This window comes from Mustelus asterias, unplaced genomic scaffold (genome assembly GCF_964213995.1).
Source record: "Mustelus asterias unplaced genomic scaffold, sMusAst1.hap1.1 HAP1_SCAFFOLD_696, whole genome shotgun sequence".
NCBI classification, from domain to species: Eukaryota; Metazoa; Chordata; class Chondrichthyes; order Carcharhiniformes; family Triakidae; genus Mustelus; species Mustelus asterias.
In genome coordinates, this window is record NW_027590645.1 from 185,003 (window position 1) to 200,213 (window position 15,211).

A 15,211-nucleotide genomic window follows, 5' to 3' on the forward strand; every position below is an offset into this window, starting at 1 on the left:
AATCAGGAGACCACCTTGCTCTTCTTCAAAATATTCCAAGATTCTTCTTCCTCTGCCTTTTGAGGAAGAGAGTTCCAAAGATCCATGATCCTCTGAGAGAAAACACTTCTCCCTATCTCTGTCTGAAACACATTTTTAAACAGTGTCTCCTTGTTCAAGATTCTCCCACAAGAAAAAAAAATCCTTTCCACATCAACCCAGTCAATAGCCCTCAGAAACGTAAAAGGTTTCAATCAAGGCCCCTCTTACTCTTCTAAACTCCAGTGGCTACAAGCCCAGATTCTCCAATCTTTCCTCATAAGACAACCTGCCAATTTCTGGTATTAGTCTGGTAGACATTCTCTGAACTGCTTCCAATGCATTTACATTTTCCTTAAATAAGGAGTTCAATACTTTAACAACACTCCAGATGTGGTCTCACCAGTGTCCTGTCTGACTGAAACATAAACTCACTCCTTTTGTAACCACTTTCCTCACAATAAACAATGACATTCTATTAACTTTCCTGATTACTTGCTGTACCTGCATTCCACCCTTTTGTGATTCATGTATTAGGACACCTCTGAATCTCAGAGCTCTGCAATCTCTCACCATTTAACGTTTTTTTTAAAATTTGGCAGAAATTCCTGCCAAAATTGATAATTCCATATTTGCCCACGTTATACTCCATTTGCCAAATCTTTGCCCACTAGCTGAACTTATCTACATCCCTTTGTGGCCTCCTTACATCCTCTTCACACTTACTTTTCTACCTTTGTGTCCTCAGCAAATTTAGCGACCATGCTTGCATCCAAGTCATTTATATAAGTTGTTAAAAGTAGAGGTCCCAGTTCTGATCGCTTTGGCACATCACTCGTCACATCCTGTCAACCAGATAAAGATCCATGTGTGCCAACTCTGTTTCCCGTTAGCTTAGTAAGAAGTTTAACAACACCAGGTTAAAGTCCAACAGGTTTATTTGGTAGCAAAAGCCACACAAGCTTTCGAGGCTCTGAGCCCCTTCTTCAGGTGAGTGGGAATTCTGTTCACAAACAGAACTTATAAGACACAGACTCAATTTACATGAATAATGGTTGGAATGCGAATACTTACAACTAATCCAGTCTTTAAGAAACAAAACAATGGGAGTGGAGAGAGCATCAAGACAGGCTAAAAAGATGTGTATTGTCTCCAGACAAGACAGCCAGTGAAACTCTGCAGGTCCACGCAACTGTGGGAGTTACAAATAGTGTGACATAAATTCTGATTCTAGGATCGCATGATAAAGACTCAGGAGGAAAAAAGCAGAAATATTTATGTGAAATAGTGTGACATAAACCCAATATCCCGGTTGAGGCCGTCCTTGTGTGTGCGGAACCTGGCTATCAGTTTCTGCTCCGCGACTCTGCGCTGTCGTGTGTCGCGAAGGCCGCCTTGGAGAACGCTTACCCGAATATCAGAGGCCGAATGCCCGTGACCGCTGAAGTGCTCCCCAACAGGAAGAGAACAGTCTTGCCTGGTGATTGTCGAGCGGTGTTCATTCATCCGTTGTCGCAGCGTCTGCATAGTTTCCCCAATGTACCATGCCTCGGGACATCCTTTCTTGCAGCGTATCAGGTAGACAACGTTGGCCGAGTTGCAAGAGTATGTACCGTGTACCTGGTGGATGGTGTTCTCACGTGAGATGATGGCATCTGTGTCGATGATCCGGCACGTCTTGCAGAGGTTGCTGTGGCAGGGTTGTGTGGTGTCTTGGTCACTGTTCTCCTGAAGGCTGGGTAGTTTGCTGCGGACAATGGTCTGTTTGAGGTTGTGCGGTTGTTTGAAGGCAAGAAGTGGGGGTGTGGGGATGGCCTTGGCGAGATGTTCGTCTTCATCAATGACATGTTGAAGGCTCCGGAGGAGATGCCGTAGCTTCTCCGCTCCGGGGAAGTACTGGACAACGAAGGGTACTCTGTCCACTGTGTCCCGTGTTTGTCTTCTGAGGAGGTCGGTGCGGTTTTTCGCTGTGGCGCGTTGGAACTGTTGATCAATGAGTCTAGCGCCATATCCTGTTCTTATGAGGGCATCTTTCAGCGTCTGGAGGTGTCTGTTGCGATCCTCCTCATCCGAGCAGATCCTGTGTATACGGAGGGCTTGTCCGTAGGGGATGGCTTCTTTAACGTGTTTAGGGTGGAAGCTGGAGAAGTGGAGCATCGTGAGGTTATCCGTGGGCTTGCGGTACAGTGAGGTGCTGAGGTGACCGTCCTTAATGGAGATGCGCGTGTCCAAGAATGCAACCGATTCCGGAGAGTAGTCTATGGTGAGCCTGATGGTGGGATGGAACTTGTTGATGTCATCATAGAGTTGTTTCAGTGATTGTTCACCATGAGTCCAAAGGAAGAAAATGTCATCGATGTATCTAGTGTATAGCACCGGTTGAAGGTCCCGTGCGGTGAAGAAGTCTTGTTCGAACCTGTGCATGAAGATGTTGGCATATTGAGGTGCAAATTTGGTCCCCATGGCTGTTCCGTGTGTCTGGATGAAGAACTGGTTGTTGAAGGTGAAGATATTGTGGTCCAGGATGAAGCGGATGAGATGTAAAATTGCATCTGGAAACTGGCAGTTGTTGGCGCTGAGCACTGAGGCCGTTGCAGCAATGCCATCGTCATGGGGGATGCTGGTGTAGAGTGCTGAGACATCCATTGTGACGAGGAGCGCTCCTGGTTCAACTGCTCCATGTGTGCCGAGTTTCTGTAGGAAGTCCGTCGTGTCGCGACAAAAGCTGGGGGTTCTTTGTACAATGGGTTTCAGGATGCCCTCGACATAGCCGGAGAGGTTCTCGCACAGGGTCCCATTGCCCGATACGATGGGACGGCCGGGTGTGTTTGCCTTGTGTATCTTCGGGAGGCAGTAGAGATCTCCAACGCGGGGAGTACGTGGGATGAGAGCACGGAGGGTGTTCTGAAGGTCCGGATCAAAGGTCTTGATCAGAGTGTTGAGTTGACGGGTGTGTTCTTTGGTCGGATCTGCAGGTAACTGTCTGTAGTGTTCCTCGTTGTTGAGTTGTCGGTACACTTCTTTGCAGTAATCCGTTCTGTTCAGTATGACGATGGCCCCTCCTTTGTCTGCTGGTTTGATGACAATGTTGCGGTTGGTCTTGAGAGCGTGGATGGCGTTACGTTGTGCTTGGGTGATGTTCGGGGCTGTCTTGTGAGTGCGGCTGATGAATTTGGTGTTGACGCACCTCCTGACGGCTTGGGCATACATGTCAAGTCGAGGGCAGCGGCCTTCCGGAGGAGTCCAATTCGACTCTTTCCTCTTCGGATGCCATTATTCATGTAAATTGAGTCTGTGTCTTATAAGTTCTGTTTGTGAACAGAATTCCCACTCACCTGAAGAAGGGGCTCAGAGCCTCGAAAGCTTGTGTGGCTTTTGCTACCAAATAAACCTGTTGGACTTTAACCTGGTGTTGTTAAACTTCTTACTGTGTTTACCCCAGTCCAACGCCGGCATCTCCACATCCCGTTAGCTTGCCAATCTTCTTTCCATGCCATATTACCCCCACACAGAGATTCTATTTTCCACATTAAGCTTTGATGTGGCAGCTTATCAAATGCATTTTGGAAATCTAAGTACAGTACATTCACCTTTGCTGCCCCATTATCCAATATATAAAGTCACCATCTCCCAGATGTCCCCTTGAGAGGGAGAGCTGACTGGTGGTCACTTAACCTGAGGATCATAAATTCATAAGATATAGGAGCAGAATTAGACCATTCGGCCAATCGAGTCTGTTCCACCATTCGATCATGGCTGATAACCTCCTCATCCCCATTTTCCTGCCTTCTCCCCATAACCCTTCAACCCCATTACCAATTAAAAATCTGTCCAACTCCTCCTTAAATTTACTCACTGTCCCAGCATCCACCACCCTTTGGGACAGCGAATTCCACAGATTCACAACTCTTTGGGAGAAGCAGTTTCTCCTCAACTCTGTTTTAGGTAATGGGCGTCTCTGCCCAGGTGGCAAGGCGAGATCAGAGAGGGAAATAAGGGAGGGTGGGGTAGGTGGGTGGGGGTTCAGTTGGTCACTCCCCGGAGTTAGAGAGAGAGAGAGGAGGTTGGAGGAGCAGGAGGGAGGACGATGGACAGGGCACTGAGGAGGGCCGGTGCCCCAGTCAGGGGGGGGGGGGGTACCGGTGTTGGGGGCAGCAGCAGTAGGTAGGGGGACTTTGCTCCTTCAGCCCTCTTGGGCGAAACAGTTTAAGTCCAGGGTGTCTTCACCCCCATCCCTGCAGATGGAAAACAGTCTTAATATTCTTCCCCCCTCTCCTTTTCAGGCACCGACCTTCTGATGATGAGGGCACCAGCCCAGCCACTCAGTCCCTTGATGTTGAAATGTTTAAGTCCTCCTTCCTGTAGATGGAAAAAACAACAAAGAGAAACTCTCTCTGTGTCTTCTCTCCCTCCAGGGAGAGAGCACCCTCCAGTAGTCGGACGGCAGCAAGCAGGCAGGCAGGCCGGATGGCAGGCCGGCCAGACAGCAGGCATGCAGGCAGGCCGGACGGCAGGTAGGCCGGATGGCAGGCAGGCAGGCGATAGCTGTCTTCCTTCCCCCTTCTTTCCTTCCTTCCTTTTTCCTGGAAGTCAACAATTCATCAGAAACAACAAAACCGGGTGTCTCCAGTGAGTAAGCTCCGTAACTCACAGATGTTGGCCTCTTTTAGGTCAAAAGGAGTTCACAAACTATTTTTCAAATTGACATCGAGCCAGCCAGGAGTCGAACCTGGAATCTTCTAATCCGTAATCAGACGTGTTATCCATTGCGCCACTGGCCCACACTCTCACAGATGCTAGAGACAGAAGGAAGTTTGAGTCTGTCTGAAGCTCAATCTTCATTCACACAAAGCCCGCGCTCTGATTGGCCAAACTCCTTCCGGTCCTCCAACTCGTTCGTCAATCCCAAAGAAGGTCAGGGGGTGGGCTCTCCCTTGCAATTCGCAGCTTCCCCCTCCCTTGGACCTGCGCAGTCCTGGGCCGAGGGGAGGGGGAGATCACCGAGCAGCTTCTCGCTCTGGCCGGAGCCGCCAGCCGGTTGCCTGGAAACCTTGGCTCGATGAGGTGTCGGGGGAGGGGAACAATGGGTGGGGGCGGGGCTCCCGGGTCCGCGCGCCCGGGCCTGCTCACTGGAACCCGGAGACGTCACCGCGGAGCAGAGTGATTCCTATTGGCTGATTCAAGGATGGCTCCACTGTGACATCACAAAGGGGAAGTTGGCCAATGATGATGTAATTTAAACAATGCCTGAGATCACTTCACTTCTTGGTCAGACCCCCTTTTCAGTCCAGTGCTACTTGGAGTTTACCGTCAATTCAACAACTATTGGGTTACAAGTCCCTCACAGTTCTGATCACAAATTTATGATAAAATAATTTATTCAATGCATGAGAACACTTCTTAACTAACTACCTGCCACTGTTTGTTGATTGGTCAGAACCCCTTTTTACAGATTCGGGAATCTCAGCCACTGAACACCAGCCGGTCCTGGAATAAGTTTAATTCTAACTCATTCTGAGTAAATATTCTCACCAGGTCCTCTGTTCACTTGAAATTCAGTAAGACAATTCAGTTTGGCTATTGCCACTATTTCTGACTGCTGATCTGCCCGGTTTGAAATTGGTGGGCGTGGAGATTTCTAAATCAAAGCAGCCACACATTCTGTGGTTAGAGATTTAGAGATACTGTTCGGAATGGTTCATGTTTGCAGAAACTGAGCAGTCACAGGAATGTGGTCAAGATAGTCCAGTCCCATAATGCCTCACATTCAATCTGCTGTCCTTCAATTATAACAGAATATGTGGCTGTATGTAGCTGCCTCGGCCGTGGTCAACCCCAACACTGCCTTCCTGAACTGCTACAATGCCTGAGGTGTAAGTACACCCACAGTGCTGTTAGGGAGGGATTTCCAGCTACACATTCCACATTTCCTCGAGACTGTGGGTGGATACGAGATTGATACATTTCATTCAACTGCACCCAAGCTGAGTTATTCAAATCCTTTTATTGTACAGGACAATATATTCATGATTTCTTTAAAACAGAAATTAAACATTCCCATTTGATTTCAGGTATTAACATATTCTGTTAGTTTGTTCTTTATTGTCAATGTCAGGCTGGGATTGTTCCCCTTGGAGCAAAGGAGGTTGAGGGGAGATTTGATAGAGGTGGACAAGATTCTGACAGGTTTAGATAAGGTGGACAAAGAAAAGCTGTTCCCATTAGCTGACGGGAGAAGGACGAGGGGGGACACAGATTTATGGTTTTGGGTCAGAGATGCAGGGGGCAGGGGGGCGCGGATGTGAGGAAGAATATTTTGATGCAGTGAATGGTAATGACCTGGAACTCGCTGCCTACAAGGGTGGAGGAAGTGGAGACAATAAACAATTACAAAGGAAATTGGATGGGCATTTGGGAGGTTTCAAACAGAAATACTGACTAAATATCTCTTAACTTCCTCACACCCTGTCACTCTGTGATCCTTGTGAAATTTAAAACAAGGTATTCGCAACAAGACTCAAAGAGCATCAGCCCACTGGAGGCAAAGCCATGAGACCGGCCAGTCCAGCAGAAAGAAACCCTCGTCCCTCCCCATTGACCAACTGTGAGAATGAACAAAATGCAGTCCTGGATGTAATTGAGAGCAGAAACAATAACAGCAGAATCCAACCCCTGGAATCACTCATGAACTTTTTGGTGTCTCAGCAGGTTAGGTAATTGACTGAACCCCTTCCCACACGGAGAGCAGGTGAACGGTCTCTCCCCAGTGTGAACTCGCTGGTGTCTCTGCAGGTTAGATAATTGACTGAACCCCTCCCCACACTGAGAGCAGGTGAACGGCCTCTCCCCAGTGTGAACTCGCTGGTGTCTCCGCAGGGTGGATAAATGAGTGAATCCCTTCCCACACTGAGAGCAGGTGAACGGCCTCTCCCCAGTGTGAACTCGCTGCTGTCTCCGCAGGGTGGATGAATCAGTGAATCCCTTCCCACACTGAGAGCAGGTGAACGGTCTCTCCCCAGTGTGAACACGCAGGTGCATCTGCAGGTCAGATAATCGACTGAACCCCTTCCCACACTGAGGGCAGGTGAATGGCCTCTCCCCAGTGTGAACTCGCTGGTGTGTCTGCAGGGTGGATAACCGAGTGAATCCCTTCCCACACTGAGAGCAGGTGAACGGCCTCTCCCCAGTGTGAACTCGCTGGTGTGCCTGCAGGCTGGATAACTGACAGAATCCCTTCTCACACTGAGAGCAGGTGAACGGTTTCTCCCCAGTATGAATTCGCTGGTGTGTCTGCAGGACGGATAACTGAGTGAATCCCTTCCCACACTGAGAGCAGCTAAAGGGCCTCTCCCCAGTGTGAACTCGCTGGTGTGTCTGCAGTTGGGATAATCGAGTGAATCCCTCCCCACACTGAGAGCAAGTAAATGGTCTCTCCCCAGTGTGAACTCGCTGGTGTGTCTGCAGGCTGGATAAATGACTGAATCCCTCCCCACACTGAGAGCACATGAATGGTCTCTCCCCAGTGTGACTGCGCCGATGAGCTTCCAGCTCTGATGGGGCTCTGTATCCCTTCCCACAGTCCCTACATTTCCATGGTTTCTCCATGGTGCAGGTGTCCTTTCCTCTCTTCAGTTGAAGACTCGTCCACACACAGAACAGTCCCCCCACCCCTCCCACCCCACTGTGAATAGTGTGATATTTATTCAGGCTGTGTAACTGGTCAAAGCTCAGTGCACTGGAACACACTCACTCCAGTGTGGCAGTGTGTTGGCACTTTTCCAGTCACACTGATGTTTGAAATCTTTTCAAGTCATCAGACCGGACAACCATTTCTCCTTGATTCAAAGGCCGATGATATTCAGGTCCTAAGGAATATGACTCTGTCAGATCTAGACACGTTTGAGATTTCGGCCTGTGATTCCTTTCAGTATCCTGTAAAACATGTTTACAGAGGTCATCAGTGTCAGTACAAGATAGAAATTCAGAACAGACAATTCGAGTTTCTATGGAACATTCTTTCCTCTCTCCAGACTCGAAACATTGGCTCTTTTCTCTCTCTATCTGGGGGATAGCGTGGGAAATGATGCTGCGGTCGATCAGCCAATTCTCAATGAATGGTTGAGGCAGTTCGATGGGCTGAATGGCCAACTGCAGCTCCTGTTTCTTATGATTTGTGTGTGGTGGACAGGAAGCAGTGAGCATGGATCTGTCAATCAGCCTCAATCAGCACCTTCAGGAGAATTGGGAGGGTGAATATTAGATACAGCAGAGTGAGAATGGAGGGAGAGTGTGTGGGATGGAGATTCACAGCTTTTGGGGAATGAGAGGAAAGAATGTTCATTAGAATCATAGAATTCCTACATCTTATCAACAGTTTTTGAGCCATCACAATGAATCTCTCTTCTCAAGACACTTATCTCTGACTTGTCTGTGCTGCTAGCAGTCTCGCAAAGCAGCTGCCTGTGTGCTGATACAAGGGGTCCTGCTCGGCAAGTTTAATGCTCCATGACTGTGTCTTTAATGACTGAATAACTATAGGAATATGGTCAAGTCAGCTAAATCACATGATGCTTTATATTACGGTTAGCAACTGTCCATTTTGTTAACATAGCACATTTGGATATATAAATACATATAAAAGCAAAATATTGCGGATGCTGGAATCTGAAACAAAAACAGAAAATGCTGGAAAATGTCAGCAGGTCTGACAGCATCTGTGGAGAGAGAATAGAGCCAACATTTAAAGTCTGGATGACCCTTCATCAGAACTCTGACAAAGGGTCATCCAGACTCGAAATGTTAGTCTATTCTCTCTCTATAAATATATATAGGACAGCTGCCTCAGCCTTGGCCCACTCTAACACATGCACGAAGCAGTGCTGACTATGTGGAAATGCTCAGATTAAAGTTTCCTGCCTTCTGTTTAACAGCGAGTGAAAATGTTTATCGGCTTGCAGACCTTCAAAGGAGTCAGTGTCTGCTATTTCAGCATGAACAGGCTAATCTTCACCTACGTAGGCCCCAGAACATTCTGCTTTTCGGCCTTCACCAGAGGGTGAGCAAGACCAGATTTCTCCATAACAAATACCAAAGGCGAGATATGGGGATATGCTATGCAAATAAAAGATTAGCAGAAGTCAATTTTGAACGCGAAAGGGCGAAAAGCTAGGATTTAATTGGCGAATATGTCCGTCAATGAAGGATTAGAAAAATTCCTGGTTTCTGATTTGCTGTAATTGACTATTATTGCCAAGTTATTTTTCTGTAACATCAGAACCACTTGCGGGACAGCTGCACAGGGTTTCTCCTTGTGCACAAGTCATTAAAGGCCCCACATTGGATTATGTGTGGTGTCCAGTGCTGTTTGTACTCAAGTCGACTAAGAGTGCCTAAAGTTGCTGGTACCCAGGATCTCTGACAACTCTCCCTAACCGGACCTTGATTATCCAAAGGTTGGCCAAAATCCTCTCCAGTAACTTACCCGCCACTGTTGTCAGGTTCACCGGCCTGTAATTACCAGGCTTCTCTTTGCAACCCTTCTTAAACAACGGAACAACATGAGCCCCACTCTCGTCTTCCAGAACTTTGCCAGTGGAAAGGGATGAAGCAAATACCTCTGCAAGGCCCTCTGCAATTTCTTCCCCAAGTTCCCACAAGATCCAAGGATGCACTTGATTTGATTTATTATTGTCACATGTATTAGTATACAGTGAAAAGAATTGTTTCTTGCACACTATCAAGACAAAGCATACAGTTCATAGAGAAGGAAAGGAGAGAGTGAAGGATGTAGTGTTACAGTCATAGCTCAGGTGGACAGAAAGATCAACTTAGTGTGGGGTAGGTCCATTCAAAAGTCTGACGGCAACAGGGAAGAAGCTGTTCTTGAGTTGGTTGGCACGTGAGCTCAGACTTTTGTTTCATTTCCCCAACGGAAATAGGTGGAAGAGTGAATGTCCGGGGTGCGAGGGTTGATTATGCTGGCTGCTTTTCCGAGGCAGCCGGATGTGTACAGAGTCAATGGATGGGAGGCAGGTTTGCGCAATGGACTGGACTTCATTCACAATCCTTTGAGAAATCCGTTGGTGAGAAAAGCAAGGATATTAGGGAACTTGGGGAAATAAATAGTGATGTCTTGAGGAGTGTACATATAACAGAGAAGGTGGTGCTGGAAGTCTTAAAGTGCACCAAGGGAGGTAATTCCCTGGGACCTGATGAAGTGTATCCCAGGACATTGTGGAAGGCTAGGGTGGAAATTGTGGGTCCCCTAGCAGAGATATTTGAATCATCGATAGTCACAGGTGAGGTGCCTGAAGATTGGAGGGTGGCAAATGTTGTGCCTTTGTTTAAGAAGGGCTGCAGGGAAAAGCCTGGGAACTAGAGGCCAGTGGGTGAGCCTCACATCTGTAGTGGGTAAGTTGCACGAAGGTATTTTAAGAGACAGGATCTACAGGCATTTAGAGACGCAAGGACTGATTCGGGACAGCATGGCTTTGTGAGTGGAAAATCATGTCTCACAAATTTGATGGAGTTTTTTAGAACATAGAGTTTCAGGTCATTACCATTCGCTGCATCAGAATATTAGTATTGTTTCTGAAAATTTCATGCATTCCCTCCTGACTTGACCGGACAGCCTCATCTATTCATTACCAACTTGAGTTTCGCTAAATCCCTGTCTCAGCTGATGTTTCTAGAACTTTCATTCATTCCTTTATTTTCTTTAGACTTGACTGTCAGCGTCCCTCATTTAACCCATGAAAAACTTTGGTGTATATAAACCCCTGTCCTCTGCATCAAGTCCCACACACTCACCTATCACCATGTCCTCACCATGGGGCTGCAGTGGTTAGCATTGCTGCCTCACAGTGGGTTCAATTCATGGCTTGGGTGACTGTGTGTGTGGAGTCTGCACGTTCTCCCCATGTCTGCATGGGTTTCCTCCCACAGTCAGAAAGGCTTGCTGGTTAGGTGCATTGACCTGAACAAGTGCTGGAGTGTGACAACTAGGGGAATTTTACAGCAACTTGCAGTGTTAATGTAGGCTAAGCCTACTTGTGATACTAATAAATAAACTTTAAAACACTGACCCACACAGGCTCCCGGTTAAACAACTCAATTTAAAACATTGCATCTTTTTTTGCAAATCCTTCCATGACATTATTGTTTCCTATTTCCAGTCACACAGATTTTTGAATCTTTTTCTACAGACACACTTACAATCAGGATCTGATGAATGGAGTGACTCTGGCAGGTTTTGGTCTGATGTCTGGTTTGAGTTTCCCTTCAAATTTTGTCGTCAAATTTCCTGTAAAAAAAGATCATCACTGTCAGTCAAGAATAGAAATTAAGCGAGAAACATTTCTCTTGGGTTGAGTTTTCTGTGTGTAAATCCTCCCCTTCTAACTCCCTGTAAAAGGAGTTTCCAAAGTCCATCCCTGTCAGTCCAGGAGAGACATTCACAACATTCTCTCCTCCTGCTGACAGGGAGCACCGCGCATGCGCACTATTGCCCATCGCCCCGAGAAAGATGGCCTCCGTCAACTCGGGGCCTCCAAATCAGGTATCTGCGGTCGCGGCCCCGAATGGTAGGAACGCGGCACTGAACAGTTATTATTCTGGTTTTCCTGTCTCCACTGGGTGCTTATGAAGCCTCTCCACCCACCCCGCCGCCTCCATTACCCTCCAGAGTAAGCCGTTTCCCTGGAAACCCGGAGCCGATATAACCACCCTGCTGCTACTGCAGCAGCAACATCCACTGCGCATGCGCAATGTCTATTGAGCGGCTGGATCATATTCTGATTCACTGTGAATGCTGGGTAAGATAGCCACCATTGAAGTATGTTATTGCATTTTAAAAAATCATGTTTTGTGATTCAATTACGACTGAAGCCAAAGCACCAAGGTATAAAATGGTGCAGTGGTTAGCACTGCTGCTTCACAGCTTCAGGGTCCCGGGTTCGATTCCCGGCTCGGGTCACTGTCTGTGTGGAGTTTGCACATTCTCCTCGTGTCTGCGTGAGTTTCCTCCGGGTGCTCCGGTTTCCTCCCACAGTCCAAAGATGTGCAGGTTAGCTTGATTGGCCAGGTTAAAAATTGCCCCTTAGAATCCTGGGATGCGTAGGTTGGAGGGATTAGTGGGTAAATATGTGGGGGTAGGGCCTGGGTGGGATTGTGGTCAGTGCAGACTCGATGGGCCGAATGGCCTCCTTCTGCACTGTGGGGTTTCTATGATTTCTATGATGAAAATGAAAATAACTAATATAGCAGCTAGCTCCGTCCTGAGTTTAATTAATGTAAGAAGTCTCACAACACCAGGTTAAAGTCCAACAGGTTTATTTGGTAGCAAATAAACCTGTTGGACTTTAACCCGGTGTTGTGAGACTTCCTACGGTGCTTATCCCAGTCCAACGCCGGCATCTCCACATCTGAGTTTAATTAATAGCAGAACTAACATCTACACCTGAAGATGAACTCCTTGGAGTGTCAGCTGGTGTAACAAACTGATTGATTTACCATCCACCCCCTCTCCACACACACACACACACACACACACGGACTTGACAATAAGAATGAACTCATGATTGATCAAATCCTTTGAACTTTTAAACATGTTCATAGAACGGGAAATTGAATAAATCCATTTGCACACATAACATATCTGAATGGTCTCTTTCTGGCGTGGCTGTGCTGTCAATAGGATAACTGACCACTTACATTCCAGGACTGACATTCTGCCCTGTTTCCAAGACCAATATTGAGAGGTGGTACAGTGGTTAGCACTGCTGTCTCACAGTGCCTGGGACCCGGGTTCTATTCCCAGTTTGGATCACGATCTGTGTGGAGTTTGCACGTTCTCCCTGTGTCTGCGTGGGTTTCCTCTGGGTGCTCTGGTTTCCTCCCACAGTCCAAAGATATGCAGGTTAAGTGGATTGGCCATGCTAAAAATTGTCAAGGGGACTAGCTCGGGTTAATGCATGGGGATATGGGGATAGGGCGTGGGTGGGATTTGGTTGGTCCAGACTCAATGGGCTGAATGGCCTTCTTCTGCACTGTAGGATTTTATGTTCCTTGAAAAGGTACAAAATCGACTGCATAACTGCAAATAGTTTTATTTCCAAAACTGTATGAGAATTCCCACCTGACTCTTCATGTTATTGAGTCAAAGAAACTTTGTTAATTTTAAAAATGACCATGAATACTGCAGAGGCTTCTGCAACTCTTCCGATGTTGTTTTTTGTTAACTCAGATTTTTCATAAAGAGAATTGAGCAATCATTTGAAAGGAGAAATAATGCATGTTTTTATGAAGGGGAATGATATTAGGACTAATTGTACAACTGTTTGAAAATAAGCTAGCACAGACATGATGTGTCTGTGGGTAGAGATGTGTATTGTCTCCAGACAGGCCAGCCACATCTCTTTAACCTGTGCTGAATGCTCCTTCCACCTACATTGTCTGTATCTTTAAGACCTGGCTGGCTGGAGGGATTCACATTCTAATCAGTATTCTGTAACTTGATTTTGTGTCTCTGTGCCCTGTTTGAGAGCACATTTCCACTCCATCTGATGAAGGAGCAGCGCTCCGAAAGCTAATGGTATTTGCTGCCAAATAAACCTGTTAGACTTTAACCTGTTGTTAAAACTCTTACTGGGTTCAGTTCTCCAGCTCCTGTCTGCAGATGGACCTTATTGGTGGTGTTGGGGCCTCCAGCGGGTGTTTGTGAATCCTCCCCGCCCACCTCCCAGGGTTTCCTCCCTTCCCAGAGATCAGAGTCCTCATTGATTTGAGGCCAAAGTGTAACCTCTTATTTATTGTCCCCCTCCCCCATCCTCTGATGTGAACCATCCTCCAGTGGCTGAGCCAGGATGGGGCCGTTAACCTGGGCCTGTTCCCGGGAGGGAGGGAGGGAGAAGCCCCGCAGCTGCAAACCAGGGAGCTGACAATGATTCTGAAGGGTTTGCGGATCCACAAAGTGTTTCCAAATCCTCCCAGCCACCGCCTAACGCTGACTCCGCTTCTCCGGGACAAACAAGCGCCAAGGACAGCAATGACACTGCGCATGCACCACATCACAATGCCCGGGGACTGATTGACGCCAGCTCCGGACCAATAGGAAGAGGGGGCGGTGCTGGAGGACCGAGCGTGAGCGGCTGGTCCTCCAACCAATCGGAGTGAACGAGAGGCGGGACCTGAAGCATGCGCAGTGCGGGTAATGGCGGCGGACGGACGGTTTCAACTTGGAAGCGAGATCAATACGAGGTAGGGGGCGGCGCGCGGGGAATGATAAATGTGGCGGGTGGGTGGATAGACTTTGTAAACATGTTGTTCAAACCCAAACCCTGGAAATGAACTTCCCGGTCCCCCCCTTTGTACCAAATGGAGCGGCAGCTTGTAGTGTTAGACCCGGGCTGACTGCCGCCATTGAGGCTGCATGTGGGAGGCCGGCAGGGATTGTGATCGGAGAGTGAAGCCCTGACGTCACAATGGAGTGGGTGAGGGTGTGACGTCACAATGGAATGGGTGAGAGTGTGACGTCACAATGGAATGGGTAAGGGTTCCAGATGAGCTGAGACTGGGCTGGAGTCGGGCGATGGCACTGACATGTGGCCCGGTGGCACAGTGGTTAGTGCAGCTGCCTAACAGTGCCAGGGACCCGGGTTCAATTCCAGCCTCGGGTCGCTGTCTGTGCAGAGTTTCTACATTCTCCCCGTGTCTGTGTGGGTTTCCTCCGGGTGTTCCGGTTTCCTTCCACAGTCCAAAGATGTGCCGGTTAGACAGATTGGCCACGATAAATTGTCACTTGGTATCAGGGGGATTAACAGGTAAATATGTGGATAGGGCCTGGATGGGATTGTTGTCGGTGCAGGCTCGATGGGCTGAATGGCCTCCTTCTACACTGTATTTTATTATTCATTATTGTTAATTAATTACTATTAATACATCTATGAATGAAGGTGGTCTTGATGATGATGTGGACATGTGGCTGGAAGCTCATCTTGGGATGAACTATTTCACCCTGGTTGTGAACAGCCGGGTTCAGCCTCAGACAGTTGCCAGGAGGAGAGAGAAAGTTGTTGGCGAGGGAGTGGAGTTTGTAGTGGGGACTGAACACAATGCGTTCAGTCTTTCCAGTATTTAAATTAAATAAATTTCTGTTCTTTCAGTACTGGATGTCAGACAAGTCAGGATGGTGTGT

At 47.7% G+C, this 15,211-nt stretch overlaps 2 protein-coding genes across 2 annotated transcripts in view; one reads left to right on the plus strand and one right to left on the minus strand.

The window, feature by feature from the left end:
- Positions 1–15,211, plus strand: part of LOC144487282 (uncharacterized) — a 40,780-nt gene that overhangs the window by 21,526 nt on the left and 4,043 nt on the right. The window contains 1 exon segment of the mRNA XM_078205368.1: positions 4,302–4,353. Within this exon segment, the coding sequence (XP_078061494.1) occupies positions 4,302–4,353 (52 nt within the window).
- Positions 6,005–11,780, minus strand: LOC144487276 (uncharacterized). The gene is made up of 3 exons (XM_078205362.1): positions 11,695–11,780; positions 11,233–11,320; positions 6,005–7,950 (listed from the first exon to the last, which is right to left on the minus strand). Exon 3 carries the CDS (start codon positions 7,621–7,623, stop codon positions 6,697–6,699), a length of 927 nt encoding a protein of 308 aa, XP_078061488.1. The 5' UTR covers positions 7,624–7,950; positions 11,233–11,320; positions 11,695–11,780; the 3' UTR covers positions 6,005–6,696.

Bases quoted from the DNA above. Each gene is read 5' to 3' on its own strand.
- LOC144487276 (XM_078205362.1), bottom strand. From the start codon at position 7,623: ATGGAGAAACCATGGAAATGTAGGGACTGTGGGAAGGGATACAGAGCC.